Source organism: Nymphalis io, chromosome 29 (genome assembly GCF_905147045.1).
Source record: "Nymphalis io chromosome 29, ilAglIoxx1.1, whole genome shotgun sequence".
In the NCBI taxonomy this organism is placed as follows: domain Eukaryota; kingdom Metazoa; phylum Arthropoda; class Insecta; order Lepidoptera; family Nymphalidae; genus Nymphalis; species Nymphalis io.
Window position 1 is genome coordinate 3030939 of NC_065916.1, and position 24980 is coordinate 3055918.

The 24980-nt window shown below is 37.9% G+C and overlaps 1 protein-coding gene across 4 annotated transcripts; it reads right to left on the reverse strand.

The window, feature by feature from the left end:
* Positions 1-612: 612 nt before the first annotated feature.
* LOC126779535 (serine/arginine repetitive matrix protein 1) lies at positions 613-17588 on the reverse strand. Of its 4 annotated transcripts, XM_050503601.1 has the most exons (15): positions 17472-17588; positions 17051-17177; positions 14529-14629; positions 11581-11701; positions 8795-8881; positions 8152-8247; positions 7457-7550; positions 7145-7245; positions 6900-7026; positions 6457-6680; positions 6213-6377; positions 6008-6135; positions 5530-5639; positions 5307-5438; positions 613-4835 (listed from the first exon to the last, which is right to left on the reverse strand). In XM_050503601.1, exons 3-14 carry the CDS (start codon positions 14626-14628, stop codon positions 5391-5393), a joined length of 1401 nt encoding a protein of 466 aa, XP_050359558.1. In that variant the 5' UTR covers position 14629; positions 17051-17177; positions 17472-17588; the 3' UTR covers positions 613-4835; positions 5307-5390. The 4 variants fall into 4 exon arrangements, with proteins under 4 accessions (XP_050359558.1, XP_050359559.1, XP_050359557.1 ...); XM_050503602.1 differs by lacking the exon at positions 17051-17177 and having other exon boundaries at positions 17472-17580; XM_050503600.1 differs by having other exon boundaries at positions 17051-17580.
* Between the last annotated feature and the right edge of the window lie 7392 nt (positions 17589-24980).

A 24980-nucleotide genomic window follows, 5' to 3' on the forward strand; every position in this document is an offset into this window, starting at 1 on the left:
GTTTCAATAGCTGCCTCTTAAGTTATGGCTACTAGCGAGTTGCCATAACGCCGGCGTAGCCACGAATCTTGCTAGTCTGCTATAAAGTTGTTAATTTATTATAACATTTAGTTTCCAAAAGATCAATGGCGAAACAATTTTCATGATCTTTAAATTTCATAACGGTAATTATGTATACAGTATAAATTAATTTTTTTACTAATTCAATAACAGGAGTTTTTAATAATTCCCAATAACGTCTATATATAAATAGATATAGCCTACCCGGTATCTTTTTCTACTCTTTCATCAATAGATCATCATCTGATATCTATTATTGACGCGCTTTATTGTACTCAAAAGAAATACTAGAAAAAAAATTCGACACATGCTTAAATCGTCAACATTGATTATGGTTGTATGAATATCATAAAAGTGAACGCTTTGGTCTTTACCCGCTGAGTTTCTTTCGCCGGTTCTTTTCAGGTCTGAGGTGTTTATTTCCGAACCGGTGGTTTATGACAATCAATTGTCAAGTGTTTCTATAATGAATAAAGATTTTTGACTTTGACTTTAAATCAGTGTTTTTTGATTCAGGACGTACAACTCTTACATTACAAATAAAACAAAAAAAACAGTACATTTATAAATAATTTTATTTTTAATAGAACATCTACACGACAGTACTTAATATTAGTAATTACGATGCGAGCGACTTCCACTTCGGTGCCAACAAGATTACAAAACGTCTACACTATTTCGACATATAAAAGTGTTAACTTACTTATTGTACAAATTATAGAAATTAACTTTCGAGTTATTAGACAAATCTAAATAATATATTCAGGGAATATTATGAAATATACAAACTATTTATTTTATTGTATTTCTCGTATCAACACACAGCCACACTCACGAGGTTTCAATGATCATTTAATGGCAACACTCACCTTGAAACGACGCGATACCATTGGTCGAGGTCTATCTCTATGGTACAGTTAGACCAACGTTACACACTTGTTGCGTGTTTGTGGATTAAATTTAATAATTAATATAGAATTAATTATAGATTCGTGAAGAAATTACGTTCTCAATATCGACGAAGTTATTTGGCAGTGTAGTGTGTTCCAATTGTTTTTTAGTAAGTTCATTCCCAATGATAGTATATGACAAAGTCAAGTATAGTAATTGTCATATACGTGGCAAAGAAATGATGACGCAATTGCTATATTTTATAGATTTTTTTTTTGTAGTTTAATTTTGTTTTTAACTTACAAAGTTACAGCAAAAGAACTTAAGGCGGATAAGGTGGACATGGGCCACCTGATGGTAAATGGTCACCAACGCCCATTGACGTTGGCATTGTAAGAAATGTTAACTATCGCCTACATCGCCATCAACCTTGGGATTTAAGATTTTATGTGCCTTGTGCCTCTAATTACGCTGGCTCACTCACCCTTCAAACCGGAACACAACAATACCAAGTACTGCTGTTTTGCGGTAGAATATCTGATGAGTGGGTGGTACCTACCCAGACGAGCTTGCACAAAGGTCTACCACCAGTGATCATCTTCTAAATTATTACAAATAATAAGTTTAAAGGCTTTTAATTATTAAATATTAACTCGTTACGTGTAACTAAATAGTTTAATACTCATCTGAGTGTGTCTGTTAGAGGAATAATGATTGAATTTGAAAATCACAAAATAATACACGGACACAGCAGTTGCTCCCGTACAGCTTAACCGACAGGGGCCAGTTCGTCTCAATAAAATTATGATTTTCAAACATTTCTTTAGTTTAATATTAATTAATATTTTACAAATGTATGCGTATGTACAATAATTATTACCTAAACGATTCTTTATAGAGATAATCTCAACTTTACATTAATTTCAATGTGTTTTTTGTACACATTTAAAATACTTGTGAACGTAAAACGCACGCCATCCAGTGAAAGGGCACCAGATACGTTTAAAATAGCAATTCTCGTACAAAATTACAACTATATCGGATAAACGATGTAAGCGGATTGAATACAAACAAATACAATCTTTAATATTTAGACATATAATTATCTAATTTATTTTCAATCTGAACGGTCATTGGTTGCCATCAACCAATGACCATCAAACATTTGCTGTGTTGTGAAAGATTTTTCATTTATTCCATAGCGTTGTATTGTATGTGATACCGGCATGTCACTAGATGGCGCTGTTTTCATTTCACGGTAAAGTAAAAAAAAACTGATCAAGCACGCAGTATTTAATCTGATTAAACTGACTTTGACATTTCAAGTAACTTGAAGTAAACTTACTCTCAAGCTAAATTTTTGTTAACACCTTGTACGGTTATATCCTATTTAACAATACAACTCGTCTATGACTCATTCGGACTTAGGGTATGTACGCACTATGCGGATAGCCGGAGTGTCCGGAATCAAAAAAATGTATGAAAAATTAGTATTTATGCGGCTAACCGGACGGTTGACCGCATTCCGGCTATCCGCATAGTGCGTACATACCCTAATTTTTCATACATTTTTTTTGTCAGCCGGAGTGCGGTTAACCGTCCGGTTAACCGCACTCCGGCTATCCGCATAGTGCGTACATACCCTTATAATGTGAACAATGATTTTATGTTATTTTCATCAAACTGTAAATAAGATAATATTATAGTTATTCAATGAATATCACATTTCTAAATAATATTAAAAAAATAATGTATATATATCGATATCAAACAGTCCACAGGTGAAAACAGAACAAAACATCTAATCTATAATAGTTCCTGAGATTAGTGCGAACATGCATACAGACTTAGTGCTTTATAGTTCAAACGATAAAACTAAAGTTCACACAGTGTCTACGGAATGAGAGGAACACATATATATTGCCAACAATACAAATCATTATATTATATATCACGAAAGCATTACATAATTATAAATTGTTAATTCGCTCAAAGTGAATATAAATTTATAATCTAATATTACATCTATGTATAAATAGGATTACGAGATTTCGACAAGTTTCTATTTACAAACTATTTAAGTGCTTACAAAAAACTTACGGTTAGTTTATTATAAATATATATATATATATAAAGTAAATAAATTGGTGAAGAGTCTGACATCTAAACATACACACATACGCGAGAGAGATAGCAATAGTTTTAATATAGATTGACCAAAGATTCGATTCTGGTCTAAATATTCCAACGACCGTTCGTACCATGTCAGTTACTCGTACTCGGAGAGAGTTCTGACAAAAGTTTACAGTGTAAATTTCTATAATATCACACTTTTGTCTCTGTAACGTTTGTGACTTTTTTTTCTTTTTAAACAATTTAATGAATTCTTCTCCATAACAATTAATATTTGCAAATATAATTTCCCTGAAAATATATTACTTCTTAATTTTATTTATAAATCCTGAAGATTGTTTCGAATTTTACATTACAATATTTAAACGTTCACTTAAGACATAAACCTTTCTATATACAATGTTTGAATATAACTATGATATACTTCGGTATACATAACGCACTTCACAATGAAGATATTCTCAAAGCCACACACAGGGGGCAACGTTTTCCATTGTGAAGCCTAAGTAACTTATTTGCCTCGTTCGTTTCTTTATATAAAAATTATTTATATATTTTGTTTTGTTTTATTTATATTATAAATAAATTTTCATCTTAATGTATACAATATTTACATTGGATTAATAGAACTATACTATTATGATATCAATAGTTATTGACGAATATCCTAATTATGTAAGGAGGTTAATTAGTTTAACCCTGTCTATATAAACATATGTTAGCATTCAGAGCCTAAACTCCAAATCTGAATCATATAGTTTGTACACAAGACTTCATTATAAAAATGTTACGTTGCGTTCAGTGGTTAAAAAAATTATAATAATGATTACAAAGCGTAGTGTATTTTGTTCCATTTACTTTTAATCAAGAAAACAATTCGATTGGAGTAACATAAGGGTGAAATCAGATATTCCTATGATATAAAACATTTTGATTTTAATTCTACTGAATGTTTTCATTTGGTCATAGGGATTAGCTATGATAATAAAAGATTTTTAACGAATGTCTAAAGCATACTATTGTGGCATAAAATCACATTATTTTTTTTATTAAATAATTAAACTTATAAATTTTGCATAATTTATTATTTCATAATTAAATTTGTCCCTTCTTGCATTTAATTTCACTATATACCATATAATGGTTCCCATAATATTTACATAATATCCCCCCCCCCCGCGAAAGGGAGAATCATACGCCTATGGTATTTTATAAGCTAATTGCTATATAGACAGCTTCAAACGATCATATCTTGTCTTATTTATAACTAGTATGATCGTTTTGCACGATATCCGCGCTTTAGGGGATATAATGTAAAGTACGCCTTACAATTTATATATATATGTAAGCATACAGCATAGTTACTCCGTTCGCAACGTAGACGCTAAGAATTTTACGCAAATCCTATCAAATAAAATATACATAAAAAAATAAAAATAAAAGACATTTCGGTACATAAGTTTTCAGTTTTGTATAAATTTTAAATAGTTTAATACAAATGTATTTTCACGAGATTTAAATAATTATAATAATAAATGAAAAGATATAATCGTTTGTAATTATCTATGAATATACATTACGTAAGTATGTATCCTTAAATATAAAGAACTCACTTTAAAAGTCAATTCACACCCGAAACACTAAAACACTTCACCGAGCGACTCGTATCTATCATTTGAGGGCATCTTCGAAATGGATATTCGCAGTCACGGATGTCGATGTGAGCTGCGCCGAGACGGTCGGAGGTGCTTCTGGAATCATAAACAGAAATATACTTAATTAGGTTCTCACAAGTACTTTTGAATCTTTATTACAGTACCAGCCTGTGAATGTCTCACAACTGGGCTAAGGCCTCCTCTCCTTGAAGAGAAGGTTTGGAACTTATTCCACCACGCTGCTCCAATGTGGGTTGGTGGAATACACATGTGGATAAATTTCAGTGAAATTAGACACATGCAGGATCCCTCACGATGCTTCCCTTCACCGTCAATCACGAGATGAATTACAAACACAAATGAAGCACATGAAAACTCAGTGGTCCTCGCTCGGGTTTGAACCCACGATCATCGATTAAGATTCACGCGTTCTAACCACTGGGCCATTTCGGCTAATAGTCGTCATCATTATATAAGATAAATTAAATTTGAAGCTCCCATCGGTTCAGGTTGTGGGTGTGCGTGTACGTGGAGGGAGTGGTGGGTGGGTGTGTGGTGCGCACGTACCGAGAGCGAGCGGGTCGCGCACTAGCGGTGCGCGGCCCCCGCGGCCAGGTCTACGCAGAGCACGGCCGCGGGGGCCGCGCGCCCTCAGCTGCGCCGGTGCCGCCCGCCGCGCCGCCGACGCTCGCGCCGACTCTGCAACGATAAACGCCATGTATAGCGAAACACTTCGTTTTAAAGTATCATATGGACATAGTTGGCAATAACACGATTAATTTCCACTGACCGTGCCTCCGTCGCCCTCGGCCCACCGCTCGTAGGCGCGCTCCCTCTTCAGCCACTCCTGGTACTTGTACCACCACTCCTCCCATTTCACGTAGTCGCCGAGAGTGAGACCTGTCATGTGTAAATTGATTAAAAAATTATATTAAATGTAAAATAATAAACATCCATGCCTGACTGTAGCAAGAGCTTTTTTTGTTTGCACGGATTTGCCTGTCCCATCTTATATATTAGGCGGCCAATACAATTAGGCGCAGGACCAACGGCTTTTCATGTTTACCGAGGCACGGGATTCTGCACATTTGCAACTTCAAGACTCCGGGCTACTATTGAGAATTTTTGACAGAAAAACTTAATAACTTTTTAATAGCTCGACCTGGGTTTTGAACCCAGGACCTTCTATTCTACTGCTTTATATATAGCCACTAGACCAACGAGGCAGTCTTATACATATATATACATATATTTTTTGTTATTCTTACCTCTCAAATATCCTCTCTTTTTGTAGTAATCGTATCGCACCCTGACGTCATCCCACGAGGGCAAGCCCCCGGGAGCCACGGCTAGCAGCTCCTCAGGGTAGCTGCCAACGGGCGCAGGGTCGAGGCCTCTGTAACGGAGCCACGTTATAGGTGGGACAGACACTAGGGGTGACGAGCGACGGTGCTGTGCGGCGGTCATACTCACGGGTAGTCCGGGCGCGGCGCGTCGGGCGCGTCTGCGGCGCGCTCGTCGCGCTCGATGTGCACGTGCAGCGCGCTGTCGCGTCGCGTGATGCGCATGTTCTCCAGTCGCGCGCACCGCGCCGCCGACCACTGCGCCATCTTGCCGAAGCGCTCCGACAGCGTCAGCCTGCGGGGCACAGGGCGCTCGGCGTCAATACTAGTCGACATACGCACACTACACGCGGGGAGGACACGACGACACCGACCGTTGCGGCGGCGGCTCGGAGCTGGCGTCGCTCTCGGAGTCGCTGTCGCTATCGGCGAGCGCGGCGGCGATGGCTGCGGGCGACACCCTGTCGGTCCGGTCGGGCCGGTCCGGGCGTTCGGGGCGGGGCGGGCGCGGCCGTCGCTCGCCCTCGCGCTTGATGTGCGCGGGCGGTATGGGCGGCGTCGGTCTCACGGCGAGCTGCGAGCGTTGCCACTCCAACACCTGTACATAGTACGGCTACTGTTACACGAGTCGACGAATTGATTTTATTTCACATTTCTTTGAAGCCTGATTAATCAATATTCTGGGATTCCCCTTCCAACAATTACAGTATATGGTATCTGTTTGGGGTTACTTGCAGACTTTTTAAGTTTACTGCTTGTTATCAATGAAAGTTATTACGATTATGTATTCTATGTATATGATGGGACATTCGACTACCTTCTCTTCCCTCGATCTCTTGCTGCTCTCTCTGGCTTTCAACAGTTCCCTCGTCGGTTGGACCGCTCGCGCGGCTGCCGGGGGCGCGGGACGCTTGGTCCGAGGTGGTGAGGGGGACGTGCGAGCACTGAAACAAGTTCACGAGCCGAATGAAAAAATGAAACTTTATTTTGTAAGAAATAAAAAATACGTTCGGATCAGTGTCGATATATCTTTATCAAATTAATAATGAGCCCAACACATACCCCGGTTTGACAGGTTTGGGTGGAACCTTCTTGTTCTTGGCCGAGCACACGGAGCACGACTCATCCGAGCAGCTGCTCGCCGACGAGCCGGACGGGGACGACTGACAAATACACAATATACATATTTAGTTTGTAAAAATATATGAGAATAAAAAACTGTTGAGTTCGTAAAAAACTGTATGTGTCTAGTTATTTAACAATTAGTGTCAGCGTGTAAGTGGGGGGGGGGGGGGGAGATGTTAGATATTTTCTATGTATTGGTTTAATTTTTATTTGTGTATTATTTTTAAAATGTATAGTTATAACAGGTACCTTCCGCGGGTCGGGCGGGCTGGGCGGCCGCGGCGGGGGCCGCGAGCGGCGCGCGCGCGGGCTGGCGCTCCGCCGGCGCCGCGCGGGGCTGCGTCTGCGGGCGGGCGATACACGATACACACTCGGGACATGTTTAATGCCGGGCCGCGTTACAGGTATGGCAAACCTCGAATCTCAAAAAAAATTAATTCTCATATTGCACTGGCCGCGAAGATGAAGCTTCGAATTACCTTGCCCTCCTCTAAATCCGACCCTACGTATGAGTACACGTAGGGTCATAAAATACGTACCAGACACTTCCACAACGTCACGTAACGGTTCCATTTTGTCGAACACTTCGCAATTTGCGCGGTATGTGTCTAATTTTATATGGAAATTAATATACGGCCTTACTTTAAAAACATTGTTTAGCGGGTGATTAGTTAAACGATGCTGTGTCTTCTTCTTTCGTATGTTAAATTTATAATGACAGAAAGAGAGAAATTAGCATTTAACTAAGCTCTGCTAAGTGAGGCCGACAAATATTTAATAAATTGATATCTAATTTGATTTATTGTCACTACGCCCTTCTAACCCTTTGTAATATATATAAATAAACGAATTAACCGAATACTAATTTTGAACTAAAGGTTTTACACACATACAAATTCTACTATAGTCTATGGTATATGTACGCGAGCGCGTCGTCGGCGTACCTGGGCGGGCTCCGGCGGCGCGGGCTGCGCGGGCTGCGCGAGCGGGACGCGCGCGGGGAGCGGCGCGCGGGGGGCGAGCGCGAGCGGCGCGGCGACCTGCGGGCGGGACGCGTCAGTCAAGTCGACATGTTGTAAAGCTCAATGATTATGTCTAGTGACGACTTCCTCGGTGCGCGAGCGCGCTTTACTCATCCGCTCTCGTCTAGGCGCAGCACTACCCGCACGGGCGTGTCAACGTCCGAGCTATACTGGGTAGAATATCTTGTCAGAGAAACTCCGTATTGGCAGACCCGGGGTCGAACCCAGGTCCTCAAAACTTGGTGCCGTAAGCTAGCCACTAGATCTACGGGCACTTTCTAAATCGGTGACCAAAGGTGATAAAAGGTTGTGTTAAGGAGAAGATTGCGCTAATTCCGAGACGCTACTTTTCTGCACATCGGCGGGTACACGCCTAGCAAAAACTCGCCATATTATCTGTTCTCGTCTTCGAACCCACGATCTCTTATGAGGATCCAAGTTCTCCATTCACTGCGACCAGCATTCAATTCCATAAATAGGAATATAAATGTCGGGCGAACGTTGGTTGTGTCGGTGTGTCGGTGCGGGTGGTCTACGTGTCGAGTGTACGCTGTGACTAGTGTACCTAGAGCGTCGTGGGGAGCGAGATCGTCTCGGAGAAGCCGACCCGGAGCCGTCCAAGTACATCTGCTTGTAACCCGTGTGACGCCATCTAGAAACATTACTTCAATTAACAAAAAAAAAAAAAAAAACAAAACCTTTAGTAACCCCCCCCCACTCGCTTTACGTTATTATTATTCGCACGTGCCTTTGACATTACTGTAATGTTTTACTACGACGTATTTATAAAAAACAAAGTCTTGTCGCCGCGTCTGTCTGTTTGTCTTAAAGCGATGAACTCAAAAACCCACTGAACGGATTTTTATACGGTTATCATCAATGGACGTGGATTCGATTCATTAGGAAGATTAAGTGTCCAAATCATTACCCGTTCGCGTTTGCAAGGACGGGGGAGACGTCAGGTACCGTATGTACTTTTCTGTACCGCTGGCCTGTGTGCGAAATTTCATAATGATCGGTCGAGCAGATCAGCCGCGAACAAGCGTAACAAATAAGCAAACAAACAAACTCACTTTCACATATTTGACACCTTTCAAATATATGAAAAATTAACGTTACATTGAAAAATATTATGATTTTTTAAATTATTAATATTTTTTTTTAACTCGAAATGTTCATATATTTTACAGCACCTATAACTTAGGAGACGCTTGATTTGTATAACGTCACGTTTAAACACTCGATTGTATCTATTAGTGTACTTCTTGTTGGTGTTTATATTATAATAAATAAATAAATCCGGTTAAGTGAGACAAGCGGACATTTCGTGACAATGAAATCTATTCCAATTGGAAAAAAAATCGCCCGTATGAGACGAAAATTGTCGTCGTGGGCTCTCGTACTTTGTATATCATACACTCTGGCTCTCGTACTTTGTATATCATAGATACATATAAATAAACAAATCAACGATTGCTAACTTTAAATCAACGATTTTTTTCACCTGTAAACTCTAGTCTTGTGCCTGTTGGACAAAAGTCCCTAAATTAAATAAAGAAAAAAAAAACTAATCTATGGTAAATGTCAAACGGCATTATCGTTTAACGTCTATCAGTAACAGCCTGTAAATGTCCCACTGCTGGGCTAAGGCCTCCTTTCTCATTTTTAAGTGAAGGTTTTGGAGCTTATTCCACCACGCTGCTCGAATACGGGTTGGTGGAATACACGTGTGGCAGAATTTCGATGAAATTAGACACATGCAGGTTTCCTCACGATGTTTTCCTTCACCGAAAAGCACGAGATGCCCGGATTTGAACCCACGATCATCGGTTAAGATTCACGCGTTCTTACCACTGGACCATCTCGACTTCTCATAACGTCTATATTTAGAACTATTATAACAAAAATAATTACAGCGGCTGGTTTAGTTCGTTAGTCGAATCATGCGATGCATTAGAGTAATTAAAATAAAGGTTGTAAAATTCCTATTTCTCCTCAAAAAGGGAGACCTTAGCGCAGCAGTGGGACTTTCAAGGCTGTTACTGTATAGCGTAACGTAAGTATAACGATAACGACCAAAACTGACGCCAAAAATCCTCAACCACATCTAGTAGCAGGTATTCTTTTTTAATAGTACTCAGACGGCTCCACCAACTTTCGCGTGTTCGATCCCCACGTGTGGCGTGCTCACGTTACAACGCATTTGTGTGTATAACACGTGTGTTTATCGTAGTGAGAGTGTTCTGTTGTGTTGTTGTTTGTGTTGGAGCGTGTTTTCGTTATTTGTTAAACAATTGTATAAATATATAAAGATAAACATTATGAACTTATAAGAAGCTTTATTTTTAAAACATTCCTCGATAATTTCTCCTTATTACAATACAAGGGGGGTGGGTAGAATTGGGTCACATGTTAGGTGCTGCACAAAGCGTAACAGACAAATAAACAATCACTTTCTCATTTACAATATTAGTTAAGTTATACTTGAGGAAAAGTTTTTCGAAACTTTTGTCGAAAGGCAAAGTTAGATTAAGCGAAGCTTATTTTATAACTTATTAGGAAAGCATCCTATCCGTCTATCTGGAGGTATACACCGGCTCACTCACTCGCTATTCAAACCGGAACAGCATTAGAAAGTATTACTAACTGGCGGTAGATTTTTTTCTGAATATATATGATGCTATCCAGACGGGCCTGCACATCCTACCACCGGCTGTCATTAATTAGTAAGATCAACGTAATCAGATGGTGGTGATGACATCTTCCTTGAGGAATTCGGCCATGGCGACACAATTTCAAACAAACAAACGCACTCTCATAATTCGGAGAGTTCCAGCGCTAGACGAGCCGTTTGACTCACGGCCCAATAGGCGAGCAGATGATGGCGAATGACGTCATTACATATTGCTAGGTGTGTTACCAATCGCTTACGTCATCAATTCACCGCCAACTTTGAACTAACGTGTTACGTTCCTTTTGTCTGTGGTTAGTTTGTAGGTTTTTTTTTTTATGGTATCCACCCAGACGAGCTCGCACTAAGCCCTACCACCAAACGTAAGACAGTAAATCTAATTTACTATAACAAGCCAACAATGCTCTCTGTATGAATTCATTTCATCATCCGTGAAGCGTTGACAAGCGACTTATGATGATGTACTATTTGGACGCTTGTATTCTTCAAATCAAATCGCATATCTGACATTTCACGACCGTTTTCGAGTTTGTTCTTACAGAATAGCCATACAGATCCGGGCCCGTAAACCAGGTTTTGCAACTCAAACAGCAAAACAAAACTAGCGTCATATAGACCTGCGATGGAACAGTAACGCGACGCTATGACGTGACAATCACCTGTTCGGATCCTTCTCCTCGACCTCCAGCAGCTTCCTGTCCCAGCTGCCGGGCGACGCCTGCCGGGCTCGCTTCATCACGTTGTCAATTTCCTTCCTCCGACCGGCCGGATTAGCTGGATCTGTGGAAGAGGCCAACACTCGTTTTCATTCGATATAACTGATAGTATTTATACGGATATATATATAAAAAAAAGAAAAACCCGCTGAGTTTCTTTCGCCGGTGCTTCTCAGGTGAATATTTCCGAATCGGTGTTAGATTTATGACAATCAATAAGTAAGTGTAATGCTTCTATAATGAATAAAGATTATTGACTGACTTTTGGAGCTTAGTTATCGGCATCTTATGATGTAAGATGGTCACCATCGTCCATATATCGCTACAAACTGAGAACTAAGCTGTTATATCCCTTGTGTATGTTGTTACACTGGCTCACTCACCCTTCAAACCGGAACACAACAATATTACGGAATGCTCTTTGGTGATTGAATATCTTTCGTCACGTAAACCAATAGTTATATGTACATATTACGATATAAATATTCTATGCAGACCGTTATTCTACCCGAGCGAAAACGATATGGGTGGCTGCAGATTTTTTTAATGAGTAATAGCTATTGAGGAATTATTTTTATTATTCAACCGCTAACAGCAATACTTGATAATAATAATATCTTGGGACATTATTAACACACGGCCATCTGATCTCGAACTAAGCAGAGCTCGTACTATAGAAACCAGACAACTGATATACTACTTTTCTTTTGTAGATACATACTTATATAGATAATTACACCCAGACTCAGGACAAACTGACATGTTCATGCAAATGTCTGTCCTGGGTGGAAATCGAACCCACAACCTTCGGCGTGAAAGGCAAGTATCTACGAACCACGCCAACCGGTTCATTATTATTTATATTCATAATTGTTAAAATTGAATTTTTACAAATAATTAATTTTCATATGAACATTCAAAATGACTTCTGTATAATGGTATGTGTTACTGCTCGCTACCGATAGATGGCGCTAATAAAAATATATCAGTTTTCTGAATCGCGCTGTCTAGATTCGCTACTGAATATATGTAATGTGAAAGTGATTATGTTCAATGGTCAGACAAAATATATTAGTGTGAACACCGGAAAGCTGTTTCTTAGTTTCATTAACCGTTTGATCCCCCGCTAATAGTATTTCATAACAAAATGTTTATTTTATTTTTTTTAATAGTATAGGAAGGCAGACGAGCATATGGGCCACCTTATGGTAAGTGGTCACCAACGTCCATAGACAATAACATTGCAAGAAATGTTAACCATCGCTTACATCACACCAATGCGGCCCCAACCTTGGGAATTAGGATGTTATGTCCCTTAGCTTTTAATTACACTGGCTCACTCACCCTTCAAACGGGAACACAACAATACCAAGTACTGCTGTTTTGCGGTAGAATATCTGATGAGTGGGCGGTACCTACCGAGACGAGCTTGCACTTAGCCCTACCACCAGTATGTGTAAGAGAATGAAATACGCGCGTTAGAAATAAAACAGATATTTATAATCACCAATGATTTTAATTAAACAGCATTACAGATAACGACTCATTATTTATTTATTTGGATCCCCAACAGTTGTACGTAGCACACATTCAAAACACGCTTTACGTTAACTTAAAACTAACTATGCACAACCGACAGGAGAACACACCGTTCCCAAACACAATCACAAGATATACAAATCAAAAATAATATAAAACCGTAACCGTAACAGCCTGTGAATGTCCCACTGCTGGGCTAAAGGCCTCCTCTCCTCTTTTTGAGGAGAAGGTTTGGAGCTTATTCCACCACGCTGCTCCAATGCGGGTTGGTAGAATTCACATGTGGCAGAACTTCAGTGAAATTAGACACATGCAGGTTTCCTCACGATGTTTTCCTTCACCGTAAAGCACGAGATGAATTATAATCACAAATTAAGCACATGAAAATTCAGTGGTGCTTGCCCGGGTTTGAACCCACGATCATCGGTTAAGATTCACGCGTTCTTACCACAGGGCCATCTCGGCTTCAAAAATAATATAAAAAAAATGGTTCAATCTACGATGTTCTGTCCCACTCTTTTTTTCCAATCGCTACGACGCAATGTCAGCTTTAATAGTAGGGCGCGTCTCCGTGGATTGAACTAGTTAATAATAATAATATCCTGGGACATTTTTCACACACGGCCATCTGATCCCAAATTAAGCTTGTACAAAACTCGTGCTATGGTAACCAGACAACTGATATACTACATATACTACTTTTCTTTTCTAAATACATACTTATATAGATAATTACACCCAGACTCAGGACAAACAGACATGTTCATGCACACAAATGTCTGTCCTGGGTGGGAATCGAACCCACAACCTTCGGCGTTAAAGGCAAGTATCTACCAACCACGCCAACCGGCTCGTCTATTTAATTATATACCCTTTTTCTTTATAGTATTGTTGTGTTTCATGATTTGGTGACTTTCTCTCACCGATAACAGGGAAATATGGCAAAGGCTCGTGAGGCGAATAACATGTGCGCCATAACATAATACTTCATGGCGACCACGACCGCTCTGACAAGTGTGTCACGACGGAGGAGAATTGTTGTGTTCCGGTTTGCAGGACAAGTGAGCCAGTGTAACTCCAGGCACAAGGATCATGACACCTTAGTTGCCAAGGTATATGGCGCATTGTTGACGTAAGGAACGGTTAATATTTCTTACATCGAAAATTGGTATGAGCGATGGTAACGACTTGCCATCAGGTCGCCCATTTGCTCGTCCGTTTACCTATTTCATATACATGTATATAAAATGGATTTTTGTTTTTATTGAGCTTCAGTATAAACATTTGATGCAGATCCTTGCAATGTCTAAGGACACGTTCAATGGGTCAGCCGCGGTCCGCCGTGGTCTCACCTGTTATCCTCGAGTGCTGTGGGTTGCGGTCCATGTGAAGACGATTCTTCGACGCCGCCTCCGCCGCCCGCGACACGGATCCGTTGCGGCGTGACGACATTCTGCAAATAATTGTAAAGTTCTAGAAAATTCTTGTTATTTACTAGATTAAAATTCGCTCAAATCGAGAATCGGACTTAGTCCAACAGTGGGATTATGTTTCAGATATTAATTACATAACCATAAAATGAAAACGTGCCACAGCCGGGCTGACAAGCTTGTACCACCAGGATGCTTCAATGTTATGTCCGCTGGATATACATGTGGTAGAATTTCACCCAATTCTTGACAATTTCATAAATAAAAAACAACTGTTCAGTAATTTCATTATTAAACATCTAATAAATCACTGAAATTCTGCCATGTGTATTCCACCAACCCGCATTGGAGCAGCATAACCATAAAATAAGCGCTAAACCTTCTCAAAACGGAGAGAAGGCCTTAGCCCAGCAGTGGGACATTCACAGGCTGTTACGGAATACTAAGTTTAAGATGTGGCTTTTCAATTTCGAATAGTAAAAAAAATGTTGTCTATACAATCAACTTATATAACATATAGTTCCATATCAATATTATAAGTGCAAAAATAATTCCGACTGTTATACTTTCAAGGCTAGAAAACTGAACCGAGTTTGATGAAACTTGGTATGAAGCACGCTCGCACCCTGAGAACACAAGCTACTTTTTTACAAGAACCACTCAATAATGCCAAAAATTATTCCCTTTAACAGTCTAAGACGCGGGCAAACAATGGGTGACAATGTATTGTTTTTACATATATTATCAATTGTGACTATTTATATTCACTTTACAAATATTTAATTAACCAATGAGAAATTATATAACCATTATATAATTACATATGTAAAGCCTATTGTATGTTACTCAAGATAAATAAACGACTTTGACCCTGAAGTGACATGACATAATGGTTCAAGATGTAGAAAAGCCTATAAATTATGATTTGTGATAAAATGCCATTTTCGATGTTGCATTGTTATTTGCACTTTGGAAGTGAGCCGGTTGGCGTGGTTGGTAGATACTTGCCTATCACATCAATGTTTGTAGGTTCAATTCACACTCAGAACAGACATATGTGTGCATGAACATGTGTTTGTCCTGAGTCTGGGTGTAATTATCTATATAAGTATGTATTTACAAAAGAAAAGTAATATATTTAGTATATCAGTTGTCTGGTGGTTTCCATACGAGCTCTGCTTAGTTCGGGATCAGATGGCCATGTGTGAATAATGTCCCAGGATATTATTTATTTATTTAAAATTCAAGTAGATATAAATTAAACATTCTATTATAAAAATGTGTTAAGTAAAATAAATCGAGAGCCACTTGCAGTACGTAATTTAATTGAGTATTGCACGGAATATGTAAATCTGTACCCTATTCCAATTGGAATAGGAATAAAGGTAAACAAACCACAGATGTACAAATTGCATGCAATTTTCTAATTGTTGTGCTGTATTATGCACTATAAACAGTTCTTGATTAATTTACCTTTATTTATAATACAACACTATTCCAATTAACTAGTTATAACCGCATTAATTTAACTTTCCAAGTTCTGATTACAACTTCGCAGACATTGAGTACGCCATTTTTTCACAAATCCATAGTGATTTTCATAGATTATTTAAAATCCAGATACAATGATTGTGCATCAATAGATATTGGTGTCAAAGTTGTTTATTTGGGTTTACTCTTCTTATGGTAGGAATAGGCAATGAGCATCTGTTTAAGTTTACTCATTTTGCCATTAGATATAAGCCATACTTTTATAATTTTGCAATTTATACTATAGCATTTATTGGTTAACAATTTTGCATTATAATTAATTTTATATATCACAAAAATATTTTTATTTAATTTCAAAATGGATATTATTTTAAAAATTATTTGACATTTACAGAGCAATAATGTATTTAGCACAATAATATGAATGATAGTATTCAAAATAACAACTGTAGCGACTGTGTTACTAATTCTATTGTTTGCAGTTTTATCAAAAGTTGACATGGAAAGGTTTAGTTAAATTAAAAATTTGATTGTGAAGTAAGGTTTTACATGATATATAACATGTCAACATGTAAACAAGTATTTCCCTTTATTTTAACGTATCAAACATTTGGTGTTGTTTGTTCCTTGAAATAGGGTTGTAGAATATAAGAAACTAAAAGAAACAGATTGCACAATAATATTTGTAAGATACACAGCCCTACACGAGCTATTCCTAAGAGATAGCAAACAGAAAGCCATGACAAACAAAACATGTCAATACACATACGACTACGAAATTCGTCCATTTCAGAATGACAGATATGAGAAGTTTGTAGTTTAAGATGTAAAAACAATGAGATCCTTGGTAATTACGCCTACTTACTCGGCATTCTATAATTACTTTTACAAAATGGCGGACGAGTATTGATTTTTCCCAGCCACTCACCTGGCGTAAATTTTGAAAAGCTTACCTCTTTTACTCCGCTCGATATTTAGGAGCGAGGGCTCCGAACGCGCGCGGCGTGACGCGAGGGGCGAAGCCCCGGGGCGGCGCGGGCTGCGGTGCCACGCGGCGGGACGCGATGTCCAGCAACGCCGCTGTAAGCCAACCGACATACTTAACATCACGTAATCGCGACGCGACGAAAGCGCGATTCTCGCGACAATACGGTCGCGCGGAATGAGCCCTCGCCAGGCGAACATGCAGCCTCCGGGCGAACGCGACGACGGCCTCGCGATATAGGCCAAACGACTCACGCGAATCTGAAGACTTGACGAGTCACCTCCGTCGTAACGCATTGTAGCCAATCCTTGCGATAACCAGCAGCGAAGACAGCTGAACATCAAATATACTAAATCCACCTTAATTAATCACAAAACAATGTTACGAACCAGTAATGAACACGATAACTTTCACTGAAGTTCAATGTAGATGGTTATTCTTTATACATTTCCACGACACACCTTTCTCGAAGCATCGGCCATTTTGATTTGCACGCCACTTCACACTTGATAGGTATTGAAAAAATGAAAATTGAAAAGTTTATTTGACAGCAACGTTTTGTTACCACTATGAGTACTTAAGACAATGTTTCACATATATATTTATAATGAAATTATTGTTTAAAACTTAATAAATATCAGAATTACAATATTTCATATAGTAATTATTTATAAAAATATTCATTGCTACATATACATGCAAACTGGCAACACGTTATTTTAATATCATAATCTAATGATTACCATTGCTAAGCTTGAAAACTATTTTTAATTAGAAATTATAAAACTTTAAAAAAAAAACCAAGTGAAATTAGCTAAAAGTAGCCTGGCAAGGTTTTTGAAAACCAACAATCAACCAATGAACGAACCCACAATTTTTTGTTTTTAATTTAGTGCGGTAACGTCGGCGTTAGAGGGAGGTGTTATCGGTACTTTAGTTTTAAGCATTATTTATATTATTTAAAGTTTTATACATAAGTTAGCTTATCATAACATAATATAAATGGCAATTTTACTAATTGAAAATATTTATTAAGTATATACTTCATTTGATAAAATATTTTCGATATTTAGTAATCATTTATTAGAAAAAACTAAGTTTATTCTCAAAAGTAGTAGTATATTCTCTTATATTTGCTGTGTGTTTTAAGAAGAAAAAGAAAAACGATTATGGACTTATAATATTTATTCCAACATAACAACGCCGCACCGGCCGGAAAGAAAAAAGAAGGTATGTAAAGAATTAAATGCTATTATAATTCTAATTTCAAATCATGTAACATAATAGAGCAAATAGACTTTCAAAAGAGATTAACATGATAATAGGTTACCGTCTAATAGGCGTCTGTATATATAATATATGTAACACAATTGTATTTTTTTTTCTTAAATATTAAGTAGGTATACATAATATGCAACATAAAATATTTGTAACCTTCTATTTTAAAATTTTCCTAGTGAAGTTTTATTATCTTTAAAGATCAAGATTTAATGTTCAACATTTTATTTTTAAACATATTAAACTTTAAATTGGTATTGACAAAATAAAAAGGCTAAAAAAATATAATCAAACAATATTGCGTTTTAACGAAAAAACAATGACAGGCGTTGTTCTTATAGTAAGTATTCTTGTTCGAGTTATAAAAAATAATCTTGGTAATATACAATGTTGCATAATAATGCCATACAGTGATGTACCAATGTTTTTCATAGTAATTAATTACGGCAAAGACACACATATACAGCCAAATATAAATACAAAACTGCATCCAATAATGAGCAGATGGTTCTTAAATCTTAGGGTAAATATTAAGTAGTCACCGTCGAGTCGACGAGATGTCTAGGACATCAAATTAACAAGCGTTGCCATTATGCCGTTTAGATGCTTAGATTATTAAAAAGATAGTCTTCCTTTTAAAAAAGTATTTACGATACGATTTTTATGTAAATTTTTCTAATTAAATTTTGAATTACTTAATTAAATCAACACTAGCTAAATAAATAAGATTGTTATAAATAGATAAAAATATATATTAGTGTAATACAGCATAATTTTTATTTATTTGTTAAAAGTAAAAAAAGAGTAATTGTATTTGAACAAAAATAAATTTAATTATTAAAATGGCATTTATCGGATGTGTAATAATATTTTTATTAATATTGGATGTGAGAGAAAATATCTATATTACGTCAATAAGTTAAAACGAAGCTTCCGCCCTTTTAAATTGAAAATAATATTTACTTTACAAATACCGTGTTAAGACGTTTTTGTAAGAAAATGTCACGAAAGTCACGTCAGGTAGCTTTTTTTGTACATGAGCCGGCATGCAATGCAAAGGAATGTGGCTCGAACTGCCTAATGATTGTTAAAATTGTTGTTATTATTATTTTTTTAATTTAAATCTCTTAGGTAGACTGGTATATGGTAATGATGGTAAGTGGTCAACACTTATAGACATTGGCACTAAGAAATTTGACCATTCTTACATCGTTAATGCGCCACAAAGTTTGGGAAAAGCCTTGTGACTGCAGTTGCACTGGGTCACTCGCCTTTCAAACTGGAACACAACAATGCTATAGGTTTTGCCGTAGAAAATTTGATGGGTGACACCTACCAAGACGGGCTTGCATTCTTTATCCGTAATTAAAATAGTAAGTTATAATGATTAAAGGTTGAAAAAAAGATAAGAGTTTAGGTCTAGAAGCTTCGATTATGTTTAAATTGTAGAGATGTCGGAATACTGGTGGTAGGGCTTAGTGCAAGCTCGTCTGGGTAGGTACCACCCACTCATCAGATATTCTACCGCAAAACAGCAGTACTTGGTATTGTTGTGTTCCGGTTTGAAGGGTGAGTGAGCCAGTGTAATTACAGGCACAAGGGACATAAAATCTTAGTTCCCAGGGTTGGTGGCGCATTGGATATGTAAGCGATGGTTGACATTTCTTACAATGCTAATGTCTAAGAGCGTTGGTGACCACTTACCATCAGGTGGCCCATATGCTCGTCCGCCTTCCTATTCTATAAAAAAATAATAATTGTTTAATGGTTTTTTTGTTTATAAATAACGGCGAAATAGATCTTGAGCCGTGAGTTACGTTTACGATAGCCGGAGGGTTTGAGAATAACCAAAGTTTCTATTAACACTTTAATTGACCACTAAATATTATATTTAACTTAATCCTAAGATACAATACTGATTGTTACTGGATCACTTATTGAATACCGTAACCGTAACAGCCTGTGAATGTCCCACTGCTGGGCTAAAGGCCTCCTCTCCTCTTTTTGAGGAGAAGGTTTGGAGCTTATTCCACCACGCTGCTGCAATGCGTGTTGGTAGAATTCACATGTGGCTGAACTTCAGTGAAATTAGACACATGCAGGTTTCCTCACGATGTTTTCCTTCACCGTAAAGCACGAGATGAATTATAATCACAAATTAAGCACATGGTTAAGATTCACGCGTTCTTACCACAGGGCCATCTCGGCTTTTTATTAAGATTAGCGCGGCTATGTGCTGCGTCAGCGATCCTCCCTGAGGTGCTGTACGTAACACGTGGATATATATATATTATTTTGGGCTGGGTGGACCTTACTGCTGGGCGTTGGTAAGCCTAGGCATCAAACCGTGGCTGATAACAAAACATTTTCATAAGAGAAATGTTCAGAATTTTAATATATAATCAATAAATTGTAATTAATTTTATTATTATTACTAAAAAAAAAACGTTTAGTTTGCTTTTTAATCATAGTATTTTAGACATTTTGAATTTGTAGAATTTCGTTTGGGTATTTATTATGTTAGGAATATACAAATACGCCTGATACTTTTTTGTGCTTATTATGCACTAACTTTCTTTCCTGGAGGATAAACATATAAAATAAATGATTCAACCGTTACTCAGTTATTTTCAGTGAAATTCGTAATGAAATTATTTATCATCCGTTATTACAAATACGATAAACGATTTCTAAAAAACAATTTAATCTTTACTTTTATTGTAAGTGAGTGAGTGTGTTTGCTTGTTACACATTAACTAACGTACACGTTATTAGGGGTACAGAAAAGGAGATACGGTATTTAATATCTTCAGTGGTAAGAACGCGTGAATCTTAACCGATGATCGTGGGTTCAAACCCGGGCAAGCACCACTGAATTTTCATGTGCTTAATTTGTAATTATAATTCATGTCGTGTTATACGGTGAAGGAAAACATCGTGAGGAAACCTGCATTTATCTAATTTCAATGAAATTCTGCCGCATGTGTATTCCACCAACCCGCATTGGAGCAGCGTGGAGGAATAAGCTCCATACCTTCTCCTCAAAAGGGAGAGGAGGCCTTAGCCCAGCAGTGGGACATTAACAGGCTGTTACTGTACTGTTGTACTATTTTGCTTTTATTTTGCGTGTTATCCACGCTTTAGGTTTGTGAACAGTCAAGAATAGTACATAATATTAACATTACTTTGAATTAATTTTAATATATATGTATATATAGGTCGTTGATGTCAAAAATATAATTTTTAATTTGACCTTAACATTGTAAATGCGTTTCTCGTTTGACTTGTACCGGTTTTCTGACATTTTGTTTTCCAAGTTTGAATATATTAAGGCTTTGCTCAAGCCCGTCTGGGTACTCATCAGATATTCTACCGCCAAACAGAATGTATTGTTGTGTTTCAGCTTGAAAGGTGCATGAGTCAACGTAATTACAGGCACAAGGGATATAACATCTTAGTTCTCAAGGTTGGTGGCGAATTGACGTTGCAAGGAGTGTTTATGGGGGTGATGACCACTTTCTCTATATTTCTTAAAAAAAGTCAATTTTGTCACGTAAAAGCAAAAAAAAAACAGTTTGTTAATGTTCCCTCTGCTGGGCTCAGGCCTCGTCTTTTTGAAGAGAAGGCTTGAAGCTCACCCCATCACGCTGTTCCAATTATGTTAGATACTTCACGGTGTCTCATGCTCATGAAATCTCAGCAGTTTCTCGGGTTTGTCTGACTGAGTGACGATTCCAAAGTGCTCATTGCTTAATTGGTCAATCAATGGACACTTTTTGCTGCGCTTATAATACTTATTGTTTTACGGCTGTGTAACGTGATGTGGTGACTGAATAATGGTCACGGATTCTGAAATGTCATTAATAAATATGAATGCTATATAGTTTTATTTGATATTTTTATGTGGAAATAAGTTGGGTTCAATGTTGCTGCATTTAAATTGTGACGGAGCCGACATGGCCGAGATTTGCTGGTTAAAATCTAGAGAAGCACCACTGAATTTTTATGTAATTAGTTTATGTATATAATCGTGTTTATAAACATCTCGTACTCTGTGAAGGAAAACATCGTGAAACAAAACTGCGAGTACCTAATTTTAAAAATTTGTGGTAAGAGAAGCTCTAAGCCTTCTCCTTAAATGGAAAGGATTCCTTGGCCCATCAGGGGGACAGTTACCGGCTGATAACTTTACATTTTAATAAACTCCATAATTATGTAATTAAATAATAATTAAAATATCAAGTTCAATTGACAATACTCCTTATAAAGTTTATAAATAAACACTTTAATGTTTCCCAACTCACACTTGACACAATTGTGTTGTAACCACGCGGCGGTCAGCTGGACCGGTTTATCTTGTAAACTAAATACTTACTCCTTGTATTGCCACGCGATCGGCGCGTGCGCACGTTGCTATGCCGTTTCACTGTGGTAATAGACTTTCACTTGTCGATTATTTAAAAATATAAAAATTATTTGTTTTGAAGAGAATTTCAATTGAAGTTTTTTTTTGTATGACATAGATAGGTGGTTAAATGGTGATGTTAAATGGTGACCACCGTTCGTAGACGTTGGCGATGTAAGAAATATTAATCATTACGTTCGTCGCTAATGCGCCACCAGCCATGGAACTAAGATGTTTGCTTCTTGTCTTGAAACACAACAATACTAAATATTGTTGTTTGGCGGTAGAATGTCTGATGAGCGGATGGTACCTACTCAGACGAGCTTGCACAAAACCTTACCATCAAGTAATTCTCGTTAACGAGTATTGTGAAGTCTGGAAAATTTCCCAGAGCTGGGTGATATGAATTTACGTAATGGCTTGCAAATAATCCCAACATGCTAGATGATGGTTGCATGTATCCAGGAATACATGTGGTTAGCAGTAGCAGGTCGCAAGTATGGCAATGGACAGTGTTAACAGTACCGTGTCTTATAAAGCACGTAAAGCCGTTGGCCCTGCGCCTGAACTATCTCCGGTTGCGTCTGATGATCCCTTCGGATTAGGAGTGTCAGGGAATAGAGATAAGGCTTCCAGGTCGGACGCCTGGTTACTAAGTGCTAAAGCGACTTTGTTATCGGGAGATATAAGTAACTATCCTTACTATTATTATAAATATGGAAGTGAGATTGTTTGTTACGCATTATCGTCTTAACTACTAATCCTTTCGTCATGAAATTTGCATATACATTGTCTGAGGTTCAGAGAAGGCCATAAAATACCTAACACCGGTCTCCCCATCATACGAGAGTGAAGCCGAGGGCGGGCACTAGATGTTTATAATTTATCTCGTGAAACATTATTGCGAGGAAGCTACATGAATCCAAATTGTAATCATTATGATGGCTTCCTGACCGATCACGGTGGTCTTTTTACAGGGAATAGCGGGTTTAAAACTGGGCAAGCGCCACTTAATTTTAATAACGTGCTTGGTGAATAAAATTTATAAGAAAACTTGCATGTTACGGATGATCTGCTGCATCGTATTCACCAACTCGCAATGGAGATGCGTGGTGGAATAAGGGCCAAATCATCTCAAAAAGGAGAAGCTGTCGGATTTTTTTAATTATGTTGATTTTTTTTTTGGATGGCACATCGTCTCTATTAGCTTTTTTTTATATATGCGCCGAGAGGGCAAGTGACTTTACTCCACCTGATGGTAAGTGGTAATAGAGTCCAAACTCGACGACGACCAGTACAGTCGGGAAGAATGTTCTGCATTAGCCGCCTTCGCCTCGCCCTCCCGCAAGATGCCTCTTCACGCCTCGTTTGAAGGAACACGGGTTAGCTATCACCATTCTATGGATTCCAGAATCTCCTTGGTAGTGGTTATTTGTGCCCTATTTACCAATATCCCCGTCGCGTCGTCACGTTCCACACGGACGAAGCCAGATGTATCTGCTAGGTAACAGCAGGTCGCTAACGTGTAACCTCGACCTTTTTTATTAACCTTAAGGTCAGTGTGCCAGTGTCGCCTTAATTGCTATCTGTCGGTAGATAAGTATGAAATCTTGTAAAGTTTATCATAAATATTAATTAACATTCGCCCCTCTACTAATTTTGTATCAATGATTCGTTTCAAAAATATTACTGATCACCCAGGGGAAAATTATCGCAATTATTATTAAATATTTAACAGAAACATATATTAATTTGCACATTTCGAACAATTTTTAATTATCGTCTTATTTCCATTTTTTTTTCTTTTAACACTATGGTCAATGACTATTAAACTAAAAGAAAAAAAAAATGTATGCTACATATGTGTGTATAATAACATAACAAGATATATTCTAAGAGAGTGAAGTTGCGCTCACATTTAGTTCAAATTAAATACATTACGTACTGTACTGTTACTAGGTGGGAGGGCTTTGTTCAAGCCCGTTTGGGTACCACCCACCTATCAGATATTCTTCCGCTAAACAGCAATGCTTAGTATTTTTGATTATAGGCACAAGGATCATAACATTTTAGTTCCCAAAGTTGACGGCGCATTGACGATGTAAAAATTGGTTAATATTTCTAAAATCGCCAATGTGTATGGGCGGTGGTGACTACGTAACCTCAGATGGCCCATTCGTCTACCTATAACATAAAAAAAGTTTTATAAATTAAA

Coding starts and splice junctions, on each gene's coding strand:
- LOC126779535 (XM_050503601.1), bottom strand. CDS start 14,628: ATGTCGTCACGCCGCAACGGATCCGTGTCGCGGGCGGCGGAGGCGGCG. Junction 8,882..11,580: donor GAGGAGAAGGATCCGAACAG/GTGATTGTCACG, acceptor TAATGTTTCTAG/ATGGCGTCACACGGGTTACA. Junction 5,439..5,529: donor CCGAGGGCGACGGAGGCACG/GTCAGTGGAAAT, acceptor TTATCGTTGCAG/AGTCGGCGCGAGCGTCGGCG.